This window comes from Marmota marmota, unplaced genomic scaffold, assembly GCF_001458135.2.
Source record: "Marmota marmota marmota unplaced genomic scaffold, marMar, whole genome shotgun sequence".
Lineage (NCBI taxonomy): Eukaryota > Metazoa > Chordata > Mammalia > Rodentia > Sciuridae > Marmota > Marmota marmota.
The window spans coordinates 18,014,297-18,034,883 of record NW_026000016.1 but is presented as its reverse complement, the minus strand read 5'-3'; the positions used below and the strand labels follow the sequence as shown (position 1 = coordinate 18,034,883).

Below are 20,587 nucleotides of genomic sequence, written 5' to 3'. Positions count from 1 at the left end.
CCCCCCCCCGCCCGCCCCCCCCCCCAGGACTGGCCTATCATGGGCAAAAGTATAAATTACAAAAATATGGCTTTGACATTTTCCTAAGTTTCTCTTATTGGGTCAGTTTTTCACTTAATATTTTCTCAGGTGATCAGTTATTATAGCATCTGCCTGTTCCATCTACAGTAACTGCACAGGCTGTTTTGAATAATTTATTCTCTACTCCCAGACCAAAATTCTAGCTCCCAACGGGTAGAAACCTTCTGTGTTATTTGGAGGGCAGCAATCTGACTTCAGGTCTTCCCAATAAAATAAAATGTGGCTTTAAGTACTCTTAGGGATTTATTAGTAATGCATAAAACAATGAACTTTAAAGGGATTGCTTATTAACCCCAACTGGTTTATAACATTGGTATAATTTGGGTGAATAGGTAAAAGTTTGCCAAACTGTTCATGGTTATCATATATTCTTCCTTTCTTCTACATAATATTCTCAGGTGGTTTGGTGTTAGATTCCATAGGTGATGCAGCCTACATAATCCACATATTTCCAAGGTCAGTGAAACAAACTCTAATATAAAGAATATGTCCAAAATAAACAAATAGCTATCTATGAATCACTTGCCATTTTGTTAGTAAAAATAACATGATTTTATATTGTAAATAATGGCACATAAATCTAAAATAACCCCAGAATTTTGTTGATTTACTTTTAATAGTATGTCATCATTTATTAAACAACAACGAAACACACAGATTTGCAAACAGCACATCACCAAAGGAGTCCTTTTCTACAGGAAATCAGTGGTGATGTGGAAGATAGGAGGTGAGGATTATATATCCATCTGCTTTAGCAAAAGAGATACAGATTATTTACTTCTGAAATACAATTCATAGAGTACTTGAAATGGAGTTTGTGGGAAACCATTACAATGCTGCACTGGAGGGGGTTAACAAAACAACCCCAAACAAACTCAATTATTATGATGATGAAGCTAAATCAACAGCAATTTATAATTAAAAGCAAGAATAATAGCATTTGAAAACCAAAATTTGACCTCAGTACAACACTGATAACACAGTAACAAGTAAATGTCCTTCCCCCCAGATCACTGGAAGTCACACTATCAGAGTTTATACTATATCCCAGGGGGTTCTACAAGGCAAAGAAGCAGCCAGCAGAATAATATATTATCATTCTTAGTAAGTTGTTTTGATTCATAAAAACTAAATTTCATCATTTAATAATCAATTAATAGGCTTTTAAATTGTCCATAAGAATTGATGACAAGACCTATAATTTTGGATATGTCATCTAGCTGTCACTACTCAGGGAGCTTGATAGCTCTTCTAAATGAGAAATATCCAACTCAAGAAAATTCCTCAAGGATGGAGGAAGTTTTGAAACCATATCCAAATCTAATATCAGCAATGATTTTGGTTTATATAAATCAGAGAGAAAAAAACAAAAAAACAAAAACCCAGGACAATCAACTCCTGCCCAAGCTGCTAAGTGAGGCTAGTCCTCAAGGACATTCTTTCTCTTTGCCTCTGGGGTTTCTGGAGGCATGAGAACAGCCCAGAGTGACCTCCCAGGAGATGGCAGGTAGTGTTACAGCTACTCTGCACTACAAACTCATGATGCCTTTACCAGCTGCCCCCCAGGGGTACATGTGTTAAAGACTTGGTCCTCAGCTTGGCACCACTAGGAGGTGGTAGAACTTTAAAAGGTGGGGCCTGGTAAGAGGTCTTTAGGTCACTGGACTGTGTCCATGAAGGGGAAAGCATATCACCAGTCTCTTTCTCTTCCTCTCTGTTTTTCATTTTCCAGCCATGAGATGAACAGTTTTGCTCTGCCATGCATTTTCTCCCTAATGAGCCACCACAGGTCCAAAACAACAGGGTCAATCTATCATGGACAGAAGCCTCTTAAAACTATGAGCCAAAATAAACCTTTTCTCTTTGTGAGCCAATTAACAGAAGTATGTGTTATAGTGAAACACATACTTCTGTTAGAAAGTTAACACACCAGCCCAGATAGAGAGGACGTCTGTAACCATGGTAGTGAGGCAGAGTAGAGTCTTTTCATCTTTGAATCCCCTGTCCAAACAGGCACCAAACAGATGCCTAGTAAACACAGAATATGCTACCTCTGGTCTCTACTTATAGTATAAGCTCATATTCTCTTTTTTGCCTGCTGCAGTGTAAGAGATGCTCCTCTCCTATTCCAAGATTAATCCCTGGCTCAATGCTTGGTGTCCCAACCCATCTCTGTTTTCAGTAATCTTGTATCATTGCCTTTCTCTACCAGCATCTCCAAATTCCTATTCATTCTGGAACCCCTTTCATAGAAACAATTCTATGAACTCCCTTAGAAATTTATTAAATCACTTCATTATTATATATGATAAAGAGCAAAATTTAGTAAAATAATTTTACTTAAAATAAGGATAAATATAAAGATTGTAATTTGATATTTATTTTGAAAGTAACTTTCCTATTTAGTAAATAATACCACAATTTCATTTAATAAATTAAGTCCTTTCTGTGTTAATAGTGTTAAGAAAAACATATAACTGACCAATAGCATAAATGTTTTATCATTCAAAAGTAGATTTTAAATTAAACCCATATTATAGAATTAAAACAAAAATAGCTCTGTTATGCTTTTATAATTTTTTTGTTTTTTGAATGTTTAATTCAGCTGCTACTCTTGTGGCTTTCTCTTTTTGTTATTAAATTATAAAATATAGGTTAAGATGTCAGCCTTCTATTTTCAAGCATTATTTTTGAAACTAAAAATCTTAGTCTTAAACTAAAGTCTTAATTTCAAAATTAAAATGTCAAATTATAAAAAAGTCAATATGTATTTTGTATTTTAATACTGGCTCTTGCAGAATAAATTATTGGGGCTGGGATTGTAGTTCAGTGGTAGAGTGTTTGCCTAGCATGTATGAGGCACTTGGTTTGATTCTCAGCACCACATATAAATAAATAAAAGGTCCACTGGTAAGTAAAAAAAAAAAATTTAAAAAGATAAATTATTCTTTAAAAAATAAAATGTGTGGATTTGGTAAAAATCATCCTGAGGCTTGTTTATAGGAGAATATTCAAATTTAAATTCATTATGAGTTTGTTACATTGCAATCAGAAGCTTTAAGACTCTAGACAATGATTTATATACATATATCATTTAAAGAATACATTACTACATAAAAGGAAAAGAACTATGCAGAACTATATAACTGACACAACACATAGGATTGCTGGGGGTTGGTAACACAGTACAGAGCAGATGAGATCACACTAGTGTTCAAGGGAATGTTGAACTTGGAGGCCTTGTTTACTCTGATAGACTGAGGGGCTCTCACAGGGTTCTATTTTCCAGGGAGAAATATGTGAATCAATAATTATTTTAAAATAGAAATGGGAGAGGGAGCCATCTTTATCATGATTTCCCTAGGTTGCCTATGTGGACACAAGAGGTTCTTTATCATTAATTAATCTTGATCTTTACATCTTTAGTGATCTTTACAGTCAGAATTTAATGTGTTTACATTTATTCCAACTTAAAATCAAAAAAATTCCCTGCCTTAAAATGGTCCTTCCAAAATATGCCTCCACCAACAGTTGGTCCCTCTGTTTCTCTTGCTTTCTGTCTTCTTTTGCAGCCAAACCTCATAAAAAAGTGGTTTAAATTTGCTATTTCAGATATTCAACTCACTCTAATTTTTCAACTCCTGTAATCTGGTTTCGAATCCACCTACTCTTCAACTAAAATTGTTTTTGTTAATGTAACCAGTGATGTGCTTGTAAATCAAAGGCCAGTAGATACTTTTCAGTCTTATTTAACTTAACTCAGCAGCATCCGATTGATCACTTCCTTTTCCCTAGGCATTTCCATCCTTTCATATGTGTGACAACAAGCTCTTTAAGTTTTTAATTATTCTTCAGGTTGCTTTGTCTCAATCTCTTCTTTCAATGTTTACCTTACCTTTAAAAGTGTTGGTGTTTCTTGGGATCAATAAATCCTTCTTTCTTCCTATTATGCTTATTTCTGGTGACCTTATTTATTCCCAAAGTTTGGAATATCCTTCAGAGACCAAAGGAGATTTCTATCACCAGCCCAGACCTACATCCTTAGTTTTCCCCTTTAAGTCCACCTGCTTATTCAACATATCCATTTGAACAATGCATTTGAACATTAAATTCAACATGGTGAAAACTTAACACTTGGTCTTATTCCAAACCCAGGCAATCTCAACCACAAACCTACTTCTTTGAAGTGTTCTTTAGTTCTCAATAAATAACATCACTAGACACTCCTTGCTCATGCTAGGTTCTTGACATGCTCTCCTTCTCCACAACCAAGAGCCAATTAATTAAGTCCTGTGGATTCTAGCTCCTATGTAATTTCCCAATCTATTTGCTTCTCTTCATCCCCATTATTATCAAGCCCAAGCCACCACCACCACCATCATCACTTGACAACTCTAATAGCTCCCTAGTTGATCTTAGATAATCACTATGGTTCTACGCTAATCCATTATCTGTTCTGGGTTATTATTAAAATGCAAATCTGATCCCATCATTCACCTCTATTTTTAAAAAACATTTTTTTATTTCTTCCCATTAATAACAGGATAAAATAAAAAGTCTACAACAAAAACTTAAAGGCCATGCCTGTAGGTCTCCAACCTCATCACATGTCACTCTTTATGATAAATACACAGTTCTTTCTGTTTCCCCAAAGTACCATGCTTTCCTATGTCAGAATCTTCAGTTTTATAGTTGTCTTTAATTGGCAAATTCTCTTAGGAGAGGACCAGATAATTAAATATATTAGGTTTTGTGGGCCAAGAAGACTCACTGACTGAACTACTATAACCCTGACATCCTGACATTGTGGCACAAAAGCAGCCACAGGCAACAGGTCAATGAATAAGAGTATGTTTCTGGGCCATAAAAATAGGTTATGGGCTGGGGCAAAGATTGTCAATTCCTCTTTTAGAAGACTAATAATCCCTACCCCATCCTTTACACATTTAAGTGTTATTTTCTCACTGAAATTTTTCCTAATCAGAATATGACCATTTATTAAGTGTTCTTGTACCACACAGCATATTGCTTTTTTATGAAATCATTGTTGTAATTAATTTGATATTCATGAAATTCTTCTGTCAATATTCACCTTCCCTGTAAAGATGTAAGCTCCACCAGAATGGAATTCATATCTACTTTGCTATTTTAGTATCAGCACGTGGTAGAGAACATTACACATAGTAGCAATCAATAAATATTTGTTGAAGGAATGAGTCATTAATTTGCTCTCTGACCTTTACTTGGCAAATTTATCTTTCTGAACCTTAGTTCTCCATCTGGAAATTGAGATGATAATAACAGGTTTGCCTCAAGATACATAAGATAATATGCATGAGTACATTTTGTGAACTGTAAAGAAATATAGCAATTTTAAAATAAATATTAGAAATATGCTTTAGTTGCCTCATAAAGGAGCAAAACTAAGGTCCATGGGCCCAAATGTCTGGCTTGTTCTGACTTGTTCTCTAGCTAAGAATGATCTTTACCTTTTAAAGGGTCTAAAAAACAAAACAAAACAAAAAACACTATTACAGAAACCTTGTGTGACCTGCAAAGCCTAAAATAATTACTCATTCTACCTTTATAGGAAGTTTGCTGACTCCTGGCCTAGAACAGGGGCTAGCTAGGCTTAAGTGACTATTTTAACAAGTGAAAGAAAGAATGATTATTTGCAGATATACCTGTACTTTAATATTTCAGTGATTAAAAGTGGTACTATTTTCTTACTGCTTTTCATATATTCAATATAGCAATTAAAGCTATAAAATTATCTTACCCCTCCATGCTATGTTTACTTTAAATTAAAAAATAAAAGGGGTTTATGGAGGGGGTAGGATAATTTTCTCTAATTTTTTTTTTAAAGATAGAGTGAGAGAGGGAGGGAGAGAGAGAGAGAATTTTTAATATTTATTTTTTAGCTTTCGGCGGACACAACATCTTTGTTCGTATGTGGTGCTGAGGATCGAACCCGGGCCAGGAGAGTGCGATACCGCTTCAGCCACATCCCCAGCCCCAATTTTCTCTAAATTATATCAACTATTTTTGAAAGACAGAAGGCATGGTGTGGCTGGGGGGATGGGGTAGCGATGGAGAGCTGGATACCAAGAAAATGATCTTTACTGGAAGGCTGACTACTGTTGTTATTTGATTGTTGTATAAAAGTCCAAATCTGCAGAAACCAACTTATTGTTGGATATGCAATATCCAGATTTTTATTCTTGAGAAATCACGTATCACACAGAAATTAGAAATGGTATCATAAAACACAATAAGGATCTGTGTTTGCTATCAAAAACAAAAGAAAGCAAACATAAAAAAAACTCCAATACTGTCCAAAAAAAAAAAAAAAAAAAAAAAAAGAAGAAGAAGTTTGGGGTCAAAAGATCAAGATCCAAGTTTGAAGTCTGTGACTTTAAGAATATCCATTAATCTGTTTGAGCTGTTTTTTTTTTTTTCCACCCAGAAAAAGAAGAAAATAATTGCTGATGACATTTACTGGTGGCTATTATGAGTCAGATGCTTTACTCAAATTTTTTACCAAAGTGGGCATTCTTAGCATCAATACAGAGTTGAAAACACAGACCCTCTGATAGATTGAGTGACTTGCCTAAAGTAACACCACTAGAAAGAAGCAAAGGGTTTAGAGTCAAATCCTGATTCTAGTACTATGAACACAACCTCTCATAAAATATTTAATGTCTTTAGGACTACTACATGCTTTATCTTATAAAAAGCATATAAAACTTAATTTTTAGAAGAAGTGTTTTGAATTTTCTCCATAATACAATATTACCAACTCAGGCTTTAAAGGCTATTTTCTCCACTATTCTATATTAAATCTAATTCTAGGTATATAGAGAATAGTAATAAGGAAATGTTTCTTCTTCTCTATAAGAGCAACTTAAATTGAGGGAGCATAAATACACAGAAGTATTAGATTTTGAGTCATATTTCAAAATTCCCCTCTGTGTGAATCAAACACATCCAAAATATGGCACATCAGATACTATTAAACTTTTATTACCTCTGCTTCATTGTCTCATGTACTATCCCATGCTGGACACACTGTTCCTCCAATTCATTATTTCTTCTCTGTAACTTTTCTAGTTTGTCGTATGTATATTTTTTTTCTTGACTGAGTTGAGCTATTTCAGATCTAAAGAGGTAAAATCACAGAAATAATAAATGTTCTTAAAAATAAAGCATATTTTTATTGTATAATCTTAACATTATCTTAAAAATCATACGTTAGCATAACTTTGTAATTAAAATTATTTGATGTAAAATAAAATACTTCAGAAATTTCAAAATGCTAGTGGGGGATATATGCGTTGTAAAGACTCAAGTCTCTACAGAAATAATATAACTTACTCCAATAAAATGGCTTCTCTAAGGAATAAGAAAAAGTGATAATAATCAACTCTCTTTATAAAAAGACTAGAATTTGGAGTTAGGGTTGTAACTCAGAGGTAGACCACTTGCCTGTGAGGCACTGGTTCTATCCTCAGCAACCACATAAAAATAAATAAAATAAAAGTATTGTGTCCATCTACAAATAAAAATATTTTTTTAAAAAAGACTAGAATTCATCAAACAAATATTTCTTGAGTGCTTCCTGTAGCCCCGCTATCAAGCTGTTCCAGAAGTAATCCCATACCTCATTTCTATAAAAGTTTATTTTAGTTAACATAGCCAATTTAATGGTATACGGTTAAAAATCAACTAGTTCTGCAATGGCTAATTTTATGTATGAACTAGACTGTACCATAGTATTGAGATATATGGTCAAACATTATTCTGGATATTTTTTGTGAAGGTATTTTGTGGATGAGATTCATTTAAATCAGTGGGCTTTGAATAAAGCAGATTATTCTCCATAATGTGGAAAGGACTCCTCCAAAGACTGACTTGTCAGGAGCAAGAGAATTCTGCCAGCAGATGACATCTAGACGTGAACCACATCTCTTCCTGGGCTCCCCATCCTGCCTGCCTATCCTGAAGATTGCAATCTTACCTAGCCTCCATTAACTATGGTAGCAACAAATTTCTTAAATCAATCAACCTTTTTTTTCCCTATTATTTAGATTGACTTAGAGTTAGATTGATCTGTTGATTGGTAGATCAACAGATATCCTGTGGGTTCCGTTTTTCTAAAGAACCCTAATTAATACAAGTTCTAAGTGGCCTAATAATGAGAAACAGCAGTCTCCTGCCCGGAGACCTCTCAATCAAACTAAGCAGAGATGAATACTATTAGTTTTTGTAAACCTCTTTTTTTTTTCCTGGTGTTTATCTCTATATTTGTAGGTGTGTTCATTCCATAACTCTTGTTTTATCAGTAAAGAAAAACTTCTAGTGACCTATGACAAATGAAGATGAGACTCTTTATATGCCTCCTTCCCAGCTTCCAATGCAATTACCAGTATTTCAGTAATAATATCAGTATTAACATTATAAAAACTACTTAAATATTGGTCTTTGCATTCCAATATAGTATATTATGATTACATGTACACTTGTGTACAGTTGTTTTCTCCAAACCAGTGTACTTTTAGAAAAGGCTGATTGAGTGTCAAGCCATCTTTCCCCATAGGAGACTCCCAAATATTAATAAATATGTCATTCTTTTCACTATTGACACTTTATTTCTCAACAGAAGGAACTTTGCGTTTCTTGCTCTTGTGTGAAACCTTGACTTCTGTGGTTTGGGAACTGAGTGAAAATTGCGGTGAAGATTTTCTCTTTCAAAATGCATACCTTTTCTGAATCCCTCTATTCTAACTTCAGCGCCCTATTATAATCAGAGCTCTTGGGCTTAATCTCTTCAAAGAGGAAAAACCTAGTTTTCTGTGTGGAGGAGGGGCAGTCACCTGGCTGCACAGGGTGGAGGTGGAATTGTCAATTTTGGTTTCAGCCCCTATCTTCCAAGTTTTCCTGAAATTGAGAGCAGATCACTTTATTTTGTACACAGGGATCCCCCACTGTAAAGACTTAAGATTCACCTTTCTCCACTGCACTAAATCAGGTACAATAATCCCAATTTCCTTTCTGCTTTAAAGAATTTCATTGGGATCACAGATATATCATCTGTTGATAACTGATGTACTTCTGGAAATATGCTATTTTTAGCATCTTAGATGATGATCTCAAGTTTCAAACTTTGAAGATCAAAAAAGACATATATTCAAGGAAAATTATATCCCTGTCCTCATTTTATTAAATTTTAAGTCACTACCCACTGCCACCATCTTCTCACACCTGCTAGGTGGCACCTTATCAGTTAGAATTGGAACTTTAAAATTCTTATATATTATACTATTTGTACTTTCCAGGTTAACAATTAGTTTGTTTCCTGAAGTTTACAGACTTTTGGTGCAAAATTAATTTCTTCCAAAGGAAGGATTCCTCTATTAGGTGAAATAGTCTTTTTTTTTTTTTTCTGGTCGGGAAAGGATTTGGATTTGCTAAGGGAAACCTCATCTCAGATTGTTCATTTCACATGTATGGAACAATCTCTCACTTTTAATTCACCTCATCCTTACTTTGCTTTCATCCTGGTTCAAATGTCAGCCCAAAGGAAATTTGCCCAGATTAATACCTTCCAGTTCTCAATAAATCAGCATATTTTTTGAGATTATCTCTAGGCTTCATGCATATGTTAGCTTGTAATTTATCCTTTTGAATTGTGCTGTATACCTCACCTTTCCTATTATAGATGAGACCATGGATTATCTCATTTTCAAGCTCAGATCAAGTACTCATCTACATTTGCTTTTCCAGATAAGAATTTACTCATATTTGAAATAGTCTAAATGAGTTAATAACAACTTATTTTTCTCCTTTCAAAATCACATATGATATAAAAGAATCTAGAAGGCAGTTTTAATTTAGTACTTCTTCCAAAATTAGTATATTCTATCATTTCATAAAATAAATTTCAAAAGGAAAAAAGATCTTTAACCAGATCACAAAAAGGCATAGAAGAACAATCTATTCTCAGGTGCTTTTCAAGCAAAAAGGCACTTTTTAAAAGAAGAATCAATGGATGTGTAATTGATGTGATTCTGCAATCTGTATATGGGCTAAAAATGGGAGTTCATAACCCACTTGAAGCAAAGTGTGAAAGATGATATATCAAGAACTATGTAATGTTCTGAACAACCAACAATAAAAAAAAAATAAAAAATAAAAAAAAATAAAAGAAAAGAAGAAAACAACAACAACAAAAGATTTTACAATATAAAATATAAAGTTTTTACAAATAAAAATCATATATTTGAAAAATGTATGTTGGTGTGAGAATATTTATTGTAGCATTATTCCTAGAAAAAAGTCTTGCTCTACAACCCAATATCTGGAAACTTATCAATAATATTTGGAAATCTATCAATAGATTGATTATAGTACTTAAATAAGGTGCTAACCTCACTCCAACAAAATTACAATTCAGGAAAGTACAAGGAATATGAAAAATATTTACAGAAGAAAAACATAAATAGTTAACAAATATTTATAAAATATTCACTTTTATTTTTATTCAAAGAAATTCATAATAAAAGCAGATACTACTATAAAAAATTTATTATATGACTATACCAGATAGTGAAATTCATTCTTTACTTTAGTGATCTCAATTAATCTATAAGGTAATTGTTCATTTCCTTTTCTCCATGTGGTATATACAAAATTTAATGATTTGCCTAAGGTTACCCAAATGGCAAATAGCCAGACTCACATACAAATAATAGTCTATCCAACTCTAAAGGGGTAGGTAGTTCTACCCACTGTGCTATATTGCCTCTCACTCTTTTTTTTTTTTTTCATCTCTCATTTTTTAATGTCACATACTCAGATGGGTTATATATATGCTGAGGAGAATTTAGTGTAATATTTAAGCAAAGTAACACACACTGAAAGGATTCATAGTCTTTGGACTAGCAATCCCTTTTAAGCATCTCTACTGAGGGAATCATCAAAAATTCAGATTTATGTACAAAGTTATTGTCACATTATTATTCAGAATAGCTAAAAATTGGAAACATCTTAAATGTCTAATGAATTATTATGCATACAAATGATTCAATTAAAGTTTTGTTTCCAGAGTATTTACTGATGTAGAAAAATGTTCATTAATGAGATATTAAGTGAAAAGCAGATGCAAAATGTACATGTAGCATAATCTCAATCACAATATAAATGTGTATGCACATAACACATTTACATACACATGGAAAATGATTAAATGGAAATATGTCAAAAGGATATAAAGCATATAATAGTTATTTCTGGCTGCTAATGGCTCAGGAATTCTTTTTCCTTAATTCTTCTTTGTATTTTCCAAATTTCCTACACTGAAGGTGTGTTACATAATTACAAAAATAAAAATATTATTTGTAAAGCACATATTTCCATAACATGCTTTGTTATGACAATTTTTTTCTGCTTTGAATATTTCTTATATTTTTTCTTTACTTACAATGGTAATTTGCATAGCAATTTCCATTGTTCAATAAAAATTTGGTATATGTGTATGTGCATATCCTTTACCTATGTAGAGCTCATGATATTGCCATATAACTACTAAACTGCAGAGTTCAAAGAGTAAACATACAAGTTTCTATTTTAATTTAGAGAGACATTTGTGGTGTGATTATCCTAGTCTCATATAAAAGGATAATTGACTCCAGTTCATTTTCATAGAAAATTTAGGTAATTTTTGGCTTTATGGAAGCATAAACTTTGCCTTGCATTTTTACATACCATTTATATTATGTAAGTGCATTTGCATGAAATATAAGATATTTTACTACTATAATTTAGAATACAAGGATAATTGCTTTTAAAAGGAAAATATGACATCTTCATTTTTTATTTTCAGATTCTGGTTTGACTTTTGGTAATAATCAGCAGAAGGCCACTATCAGTCTCCTCCTGCAGAACATAATTTTTGTGGTATCCCAACCTAACATCATCTAAACACGCAAGAGGAAAAAAACAGTTCAACCGGGTGTGTGTTCTTTACTTCAATTAAACTCACACAGTTGGATACCTACTGTTGCCAAAACAGTAATATAATTTATACATTATAGTCCACACAGTAAAACTACACTAAAAGTCATTTAACAATATTTATAACATCATAAAATATAGTGTTAAAATATATGAACTGCAATATGTACCAAAATTATAAAATTTGTTTCTCATCATCAGTGATTAAAACCAGGATCATTGCTCTAGCCTCAATACTCACAACCCTGGTGACAGATTAGAATTCAAATCTTAATGATCAATTTACAATTAACAAGATAGAAGTGAAACAAATTAAACCAACCATTATATATAAGGAGACCCCATGGACTCCCATTGTTCCTCTTAATTACAAAACGCAAATCACAAATACACAATGGGCAGTGTTAGACATCAATCCACAAGCTTAGCAACCCAGAAAGTGACAATGACGGAAAAGAAAGAAGAGAGGCAAAACCGCGTAGATGCTGGTTCTGTGCCCTCTTCAGTCCTTTTCAGCATTCAAGGGGAGAAAGGCTGAGCCCTAGCACACAGCTGACCTCCAGCATATATCATATGCACTTCAAGGCTGGCAGAGACACTCCCAGCCAGCGTCCACCTTTCTGAGCTCTTCCCTGGCCAGGTTTTAATCCGCAATGCAAATCGCACTGTTAACATTTTACTGCTTATTCATCTAAGCGCCTGGGGAGAAGGAACACTTCCTTCACTTGATAAAGAAAGATCACAGTTTTACCAAGATATTTAAATATCTCCCTTTATCTCCTTCAAAAACAACCCCATAACTGTAAGAAGCTCTCGGAGTACTGGGGAATACAGACCGAAGGGGTAACTAAAGTTTATGTGAGCTTCAACTAAAATCAGCGAGAATGTCTGCCTGGTGCCAATTAAAAGCAAAATGGAATTAATCCTCTTGCCTGATGGTCAAAAACAAGCTATAAAAAATTTACAGAATCAGCATTTCATTTTTAGTTTTAAAATGGGATGTGCCATTCACAAACCCTGGGCTTGCAGACACCACTACGTGCACAGTGTGGAATACACACAGTGCAGAAAGTACCCTGTGTGCAAATCGCTATGGAGGCTTCCAGAGAACAGAAGTAATCCTCACTGTTATAATGCGACTTACTGTCTACTTGGGGGAGAAACCACAGACAACAGACACACACGAAGATACCATTTCAAAACATTTTCACAGAGCAACCCAGCATGAGGCTAAGCAGAGAGTAAGAGTTTATGGGCACAAGGAGCCCAGGCTTTCAGCTTTTCTAGCGATTTTGCATGAGCTCTTGTTAAAAGATGAGATTTGTGAGTAAAAAAGCTTATTTAAATGATAGGAATCCATTTGTTTATGGCATTTTGAATAACATAAAACTCAAAAATATTGCTGTAAGGAAAGGAGAGTTAAAAATATGTGTTTTAAATTACTGATCGATACAAAATAAATACACTTACTTTCAGGAAAAAGTTTACTCTGAGGAAAATTGGGATCAAAATTACCATATGGATTAGATATTTATTGTGGAGACTCAGACTCCACAATGACCAAACTTTAGAAACTCCAGGCTTTTTCTCATCTCAAAGTATAGGGAAAATATTTATCAAAGTTTGGAACAGGGTATGCAAAGCATACTCATCAAGCGCTTCTTCAGTTCTTATTACATTTATAATTTTTATTTAAAAAGAAATACTCTGAGCCTTCAAGTTCTGTAGATGATTTTAAAGCAGAAGGTAACATCAAAATGGAATGTTAAATTTCACAAGAATGAATTCTTGAAAATGTCATAGTAGGAATCCAGGAGAAACTTAAGAGCAAACAAACAAACAGACAAACCAAAAATCACAATTTATCCTACTTACTACTTTCTTGTGAAACACACAAAATGCACTTTTTGTAAATTTTGTGAGCACTTAAAATTTTAAAAATACTACATAGCAATTCACCAAGTGTTTACTAACTTTCAGGCCTTATTTTTGAATTAACTTGTAAAGTTACAAACAGGTGACTATTTTAATCCAACAATATTACCAAACCAGGTGCGAAAGCTTGACCTCTAACACAACCAGATCCACTTTTTACTAATGCTGCTTGGCTCTTAAAAAGGGTTTCACTATGATTCTGGCATTATATCTGTCAGAAAAGGTACTCAGAACTTCCCTGGCAAGGGTAAGAGCTAGTGAAATGTTACCCGATTTACCAGTCAAGACCCTTAAAACAATGCCACCAGTGACACAATAGCAGCTAGTGTGTATTGCCACATGCCAAGCCTTCCTTATCTGCAGGTTCTGCATCCACAAATTCAACCAACCACAGACAAGAATGTTGGGTCTGTCCTAAAGACACAATTTCCTTGTCATTATTTTCTAGACAATACAGTGTAATAATTATTTACATAGCATTACATTTATATATTATGTATTAGGCATTGCAAGTATTATACAGATGAATCAAAGCATACTGAAGAGGGCCACATCTCTCTCTTTTATATTTTGAATCAGCTCTATAATATTTGCAATACCTCAGAGATGAGTATTTGCCTTCCATGTGTGAGGCTCTGGGTTTGATCCCCAACAATGAAAAAACACGAGTGTGTATGTGTGTGTGTGTGTGATGCATGTTAACAGTGTGATTTGCATGTGTGTGTGTGTGTGTGTGTGTATGTATGTATATGGGAGAATGCTATGTGGGTTGTATACAAATACTATGCCTTTTTATATAAGGGACTTGAGCATCTGCAGATATTGGTATATAAAGGGGTCCTGGAATCAATCCCCCTTGGATACTGAGGGATGACAGTATATGCAAGTATGTTTGCTTTTCTATATATATTGTCTGAATTCCCACAACAATCCTGCAACATGATTTTGGAAATGTTTTTACAGACGGAGAAACTGAGCTTTGGGGAGATTTGGCAACATATTCAAGGTTGCACAGCTAAGTGACAAACTAAGACTCAAATCTAGTTCTTTCTGAATTCCAAATTGTTCTTTTTTGCACCCTGCTTGCCATCCACAAAAGAATAGGTAGATATCAGAAATCGTATCAGGGTATGGGGGGTAAAAACCCACCTATTTGTTTGTTTCATTCATTCATTCATATGTTTTGGGTGCCACCTATGTGTCAGATACAGAGGAAAACACTTTAGGTCAGGAGCTGAAAGAAGAAAGGAGTGGAGAAGAGCCAAGGTTTAAATTCACTAGACTTGTAGAGGGTAAATTAATCTAGAGGAGGAAAAATAGGGCCAACAGGCACAGAGTACAGGTTAACCTTGGCTGGAAGGGTAGCAATTCTCCATGAAAATTTAAAGGTCATCTTTTCCTTCTAATCTTCCCCATCACCACTGTGGTCTGAATTTTCTTTCTTTTTCTTTTTCTTTTTTTTTAAATATATATACTTTTTTAGTTTTATGTGGACACAATACATTTATTTTATTTTTATGTAGTGCTGAGGACCAAACCCAGTGCCTCACACATGCCAGGCGGGGCACTCTATCACTGAGCCCCAGCTCCAGCCCCTTTCTTTTTCTTTTCTTTTCTTTTTTTTCCTAACAGATAGGGCCTTGCTATGTTGCCCAGGCTGGTCTCAAATTCCTGGGCTCAAGTAACTCTCTTGTCTTAGCCTCTGGAGTAGGTAGAAAGAACCACCACATCCACTGAATCTGAGGTTTCTTAAGTACTAGATGTAAAATATTATAATTATTGTAATATAGACTTTAGAACCAGAAAGATCTAGGTTAGAACTTTATCTCTCCCATTTACCAGTTACACAGTTTTGGTCTCCTTATCTATAAAAAAAGATAATAATTCCTATCTCAAGCTGTTGTGAGAATTAAATAATGTACATGAAGCACCTTTGTCTTTTCAATTTCCCTAATTATTTGACCTAAAGATAGGTTTTTTGTATGTGTTTGTGCAAAATTATAGAATAGATTAAAATTTGTTAGCTGTATCAACATAAGATTTTTAAACTGCTTGATTTATCTGCATTCTTTATTAGAATAATTACTATCTTAAGCTTTGTTTTCTGAAATTTCATACTAAACTTTAAAAAAGTCAGATAATAATATGTATACAAAATAATGGAAAACATTAAAGTATTTATATGAACAATTAAGAAAAAACATACAAAAATATTTTCACAGAAAACTTATCAACAGATAACTAATTTTAATATTAGATTATAATAGTAAAAATGCTGTTTTTTTTTAAGAAAAATTACAGTAATCAAACAAACAGTGCTCTGAAAATATTATACAACATTACCTACCTGTTTTTTTGAGAGATTTGTTCCAGTTTCTTGGCTAATGTACAGCATTCTTCCTTTAACTTTGTCAAAAATGTATTCTGGGAGGTCAGCAATGAATACTGTTCATTTTCTAGAAATAACAATAAATCCCCAACAACATAAGATGTTTATAGTTGTAGCTCTGCAGGGCTTTCCATATGTAGAGTGGTAAAGTGCGTTAGCTCACTACATATTTCCTAGAAGTCACTAGAATACTTTCAATGTCCTAAATTAAAGGACCTGTCAACTGGTAAGACACTAAATCTTGTGAGACATTTATTTTCATAATAAAATTATACACCAGTAACATTTTTGATCATATCAGCTTAGAGTAACATTTCAGCATGTTCATAAATTGTCAAATACCTCAAGTGGAGTCATAGATGCTTATATCTTTGTAATATGCAAGATATTATATTTTTATTTTGAGAATGCTACCACAAACAGTGTCAAAATTCTCACAACCAGATAATTCAAAACTAAAATCGAGGAATTCTCTTTTACACTGAAACTCGTGCTTTATGTTTCGCATTTATGCACATAGTTTACTACTCACACCCTCCCCCTTGAATCTTGGATATACTTCTCCTAATTATGAAGGTAAACTATGTGATTTTCCTTAGAATGTTGATTTTATTGTCAATAGTATGTGCTTCCATGAAGATTTGGTCAAAGAAATTGAGTGTGCAAAATAAATGGAAGTGTTTTAAAGATGGTTTTAACAGCTTAAAAACTCTTATCTAATGCTCAATTTCTGCCCAAGACTCTTTAATCATTAGGAGCCTGCTAGCAGTAGGGGCCAACAATAAATTATCCTATAATTTCCTCTGTGTTTTTAGTGACATGATTTACATGAATCTGGTGAATTTTCATTTCTTCTGGCCAAATGTGGTGAAAAGAAAATCTCTACTGAAAAAGTGCTGAAGGGAATTTTGTGAGTCAATATGACATTTACCTCTTTATAAGTAAATAAATTTAATAAGTTAATAAGTTTAATAAAGTTAATGAAGTTAATAAATTTCATGATAGTGGTTTTCCACCTATGAGACAGGAAATAATTTAGTACCGTGTCATCAAATACAATATACATTAAATCCTGTGAAAATTACCTCTAAGTGTAAGTTGTGATAGATCCTTTATTCCTTTTTAATTTTAGCTAATGATTGGCAAAAAGCATATAGCACACAAAGCAAAATAAATCAAGGCACTAAAATTAAGCAACATTTTTCTGGAAGAGACAGGATCAATTAAACTTTTGTTTTAATAGTACAATCAGCGTGGAGTATGTGGTGTGGAATTATAATGACTGACACTGTCTTGTTTTGACTAACACTGTCTGTGAACACACAACTCAAAAGTGAAAGGAACTACATAATGCTCCAACTGAACAAATCAAACTGCCTATTTTCAAAGTGCATTTTACTTTCAAATTAAAGGTAAAGAGTTACTGGCCAACTCAGTTTGCAGAATAGTGCCAATGTGATGAAAGATGGCAATTTTTAGCCAAGCTGCCAGCTGTGGTCAATGCCTTGTATTAGTGAATTTTAACAGCAGTTGTGAGAACTTGAAGAATGCAAAGGATTAAACATCACTCTAGATTGGATTGGGGGAGGTGGGGAAATCATACAAATGCTAAAAATGTTCGAAGCTGCAAAGATTAAATAAAGGAACATATCAATTTGGAGCCACTGAATTACATCCAGCTGCGACAGTGAATTAAGAACCGATTAATGGCTAAAGCTTTTCTCCAGTTTGGATGCTGAAGCAAACTCATTAGGCTTTTAGAGTAGCTATAATGTGTGTACTGTGGGAACTGTTCAATGCTATTCAGGAGACTCTAACTGTAAGCTCAGAGCATTTCCCGCAGAGCTTCTGATGCTATTTTCTTTATATAACATGTGTGCCTGAAAACCCAGCCAAAAACAAGCCCTTTGTTTTTCTACTTTGTTGTGGTCTCTCTCAGCTTTACGTTTCTTGAACACAGGTAAATAAACTCATAATCCAGATGGTGCAACAGATGTGAGAGCAGCACTCTGAAATCAACAGACAGTGGGCAATACTTTCCATTTTCTCTTTTAAACGCTAACTAATATGTAATTCGGAATCTCCGGTGTAGTTAGCATCTGCTCCCTTCGGCCAGCCAAAGGTTACAGGTGTTCCTGATGTCATTTCACAGTAAGGCGTGGGCCTGGCTTGTGAGCCAGTGCCCAGGCTCTAATCTTTCCTTACCACCTACCAGTTTTGTCATGCTGGGTCTCCATTTGCTGTATCTTCTGTGTCAGCTCCTGCTCTCTTTGCTGGGCCTGAAGGGCTTGGGCCTTTGCTTCGTTGCTGAAGCTCTGCTGAATGCTATCTTTTTCCAGTCTACAAAACAGAAAGGAGACATACAGAAATGTAATTTGCAGATCAACAGACCTCCATCACTCCCCTATGGACCATAGAGAGCCCATAGGTAGTAAATTGTGAAGCATAAGAGGACAACAATCTTTCCACAGAACCCCCACCCCAGAAGGGGGGCAATTCAAACGGACCTATCATACAATATGAATACACACCATAACTCCATCTGCACAAAAGGACACAGTTCTAAAAATTAAAATAAAATGATAAATGAATAAAGATATTGTATAACTGTAACTTTAAAGTACACATACCTTCCCCCCCCCTCTTTTGTAACATTCTCACTTGCACTGTCAATTAATCTTTCATCCTCTGAATGGTCAGTATTTCCTGAAGATGTTGGAATTCTAGCAACAGTAATAACTTAATTTTTAGTTTGAGAAAAACTTAAAAATTTGTTTTTCTTTTTTTCTTTTTTATTGTATCACTGTGGATTGAATCCAGGGGTGCTTTACCAATGATGTACATTCCAGTATTTTTTATTTATTTTGAGACAGAGTCTCTCACCAAGTTGCCCAGGCTGGCCTTGGACTTGTAATCCTCCTGCCTTAGCCTCCCAAATTACTGGGATTAGGGGCGAATGCCACCATGCTTGACAATCAAAATCTTAATTCTTAAAATTAAGCTTTGTAGGCCCCTTCTGGTTTTCCTCCAAAACTTAAAATGGAATCCCAAATATAATACAGGAGACTATCTAGAGGCCAGTAAATGATTCTATAGCACTGCATAAATGTTTTCATTAAATATTTTCACACATCAGGCCGTATAATGTGAATATAAATATGAATTGAAAATGAATAACTTTCCTCAGCACTTCATAATAAAATTTATTTTGGGTCACACTGAAAGAAACTACAGGATGAAAAGCTTCTATAGTCAAAGATAATATCCCATCCCACTGTGATAGGATATTGACCTATCCTACTAGGTCAACATCCAATTACACTGGCTCTTAAATAAAGAAACTTCTTGAACGATTAGAACCTAAGCAATGCAAAGAACCTTATTACTGCAACATTGCAGATGAAGACACTGTGCATATGTACCATGCACGTGTGTCCACACACACACACACACACACACACACACACACTACATTGGTTCTTCAAACTCTAAATATGAGTGTTATGAGGGTTTCCTTCAATTAAGTGACTTAGTTATTTCTATCTTCTGATCTCCTTGTGGGCATTTCTCATCCATGCTGTTTTAGTTTACTAATTGAGATATTTACTGACTAGCCTTTGCCAAACTAAAAATAAACAATTCCATAAAGCTATCACTACCAGTCTATGTACCGCTGTGGAACTTCAATTCACTGGCTTCTAATTATAAAGCAACATAAGGAAAGCCTGTATTGAAGTTGGTCAATGCATGTGGTAATGTTGTAGTGTAAAATTCCAGAATGAAAATACACCCACACCTCACTCAAATGGAATCATCAGGGGTCCATGCTAAATGTGAAATAAGGTCCCGTCTGGTACTTCTAACAACAACACCCCCCTGGATGTGGTCCAAGGTCTTGTCTCACACTCAGTTCCAAAGTAGTATATTGCAACAAATGGATAGTCAGACGAGGCTACTTTTTGCCTTTCCCATCACACCACGCATTTTCTGGCTATGGATCATTGCAAATGTTTCTTTCTCTTCCTGGATTGCCCCCGGCCCACCCATCCAATTCCCCTGTATCATTCATACTATTCCTTTAGGGCCTAGTTCAAAATTCTTCCCTCCTCTTCCCCATCTTTCTCTCCTAAGTAAACTATTCTTCCCTTATGACCTCAATATATGTTGTAT

At 34.4% G+C, this 20,587-nt stretch overlaps 1 protein-coding gene across 19 annotated transcripts in view; it reads right to left on the bottom strand.

Moving 5' to 3' along the window:
* The window catches only part of Sdccag8 (SHH signaling and ciliogenesis regulator SDCCAG8), a 239,476-nt gene that overhangs the window by 75,470 nt on the left and 143,419 nt on the right, over positions 1 to 20,587 (bottom strand). For 16 of the 19 annotated variants that reach the window (XM_048809228.1, XM_048809230.1, XM_048809229.1 and 13 more), the window contains 3 exons: positions 18,630 to 18,757; positions 16,376 to 16,484; positions 7,109 to 7,240 (listed from right to left, as the gene is read on the bottom strand). In XM_048809228.1, coding sequence (XP_048665185.1) covers positions 7,109 to 7,240; positions 16,376 to 16,484; positions 18,630 to 18,757 — 369 coding nt within the window. Of the gene's footprint in view, positions 1 to 3,251; positions 4,076 to 7,108; positions 7,241 to 16,375; positions 16,485 to 18,629; positions 18,758 to 20,587 lie in introns of those variants that run through there. The other 3 variants (XM_048809235.1, XM_048809237.1, XM_048809243.1) reach the window with 3 other exon arrangements.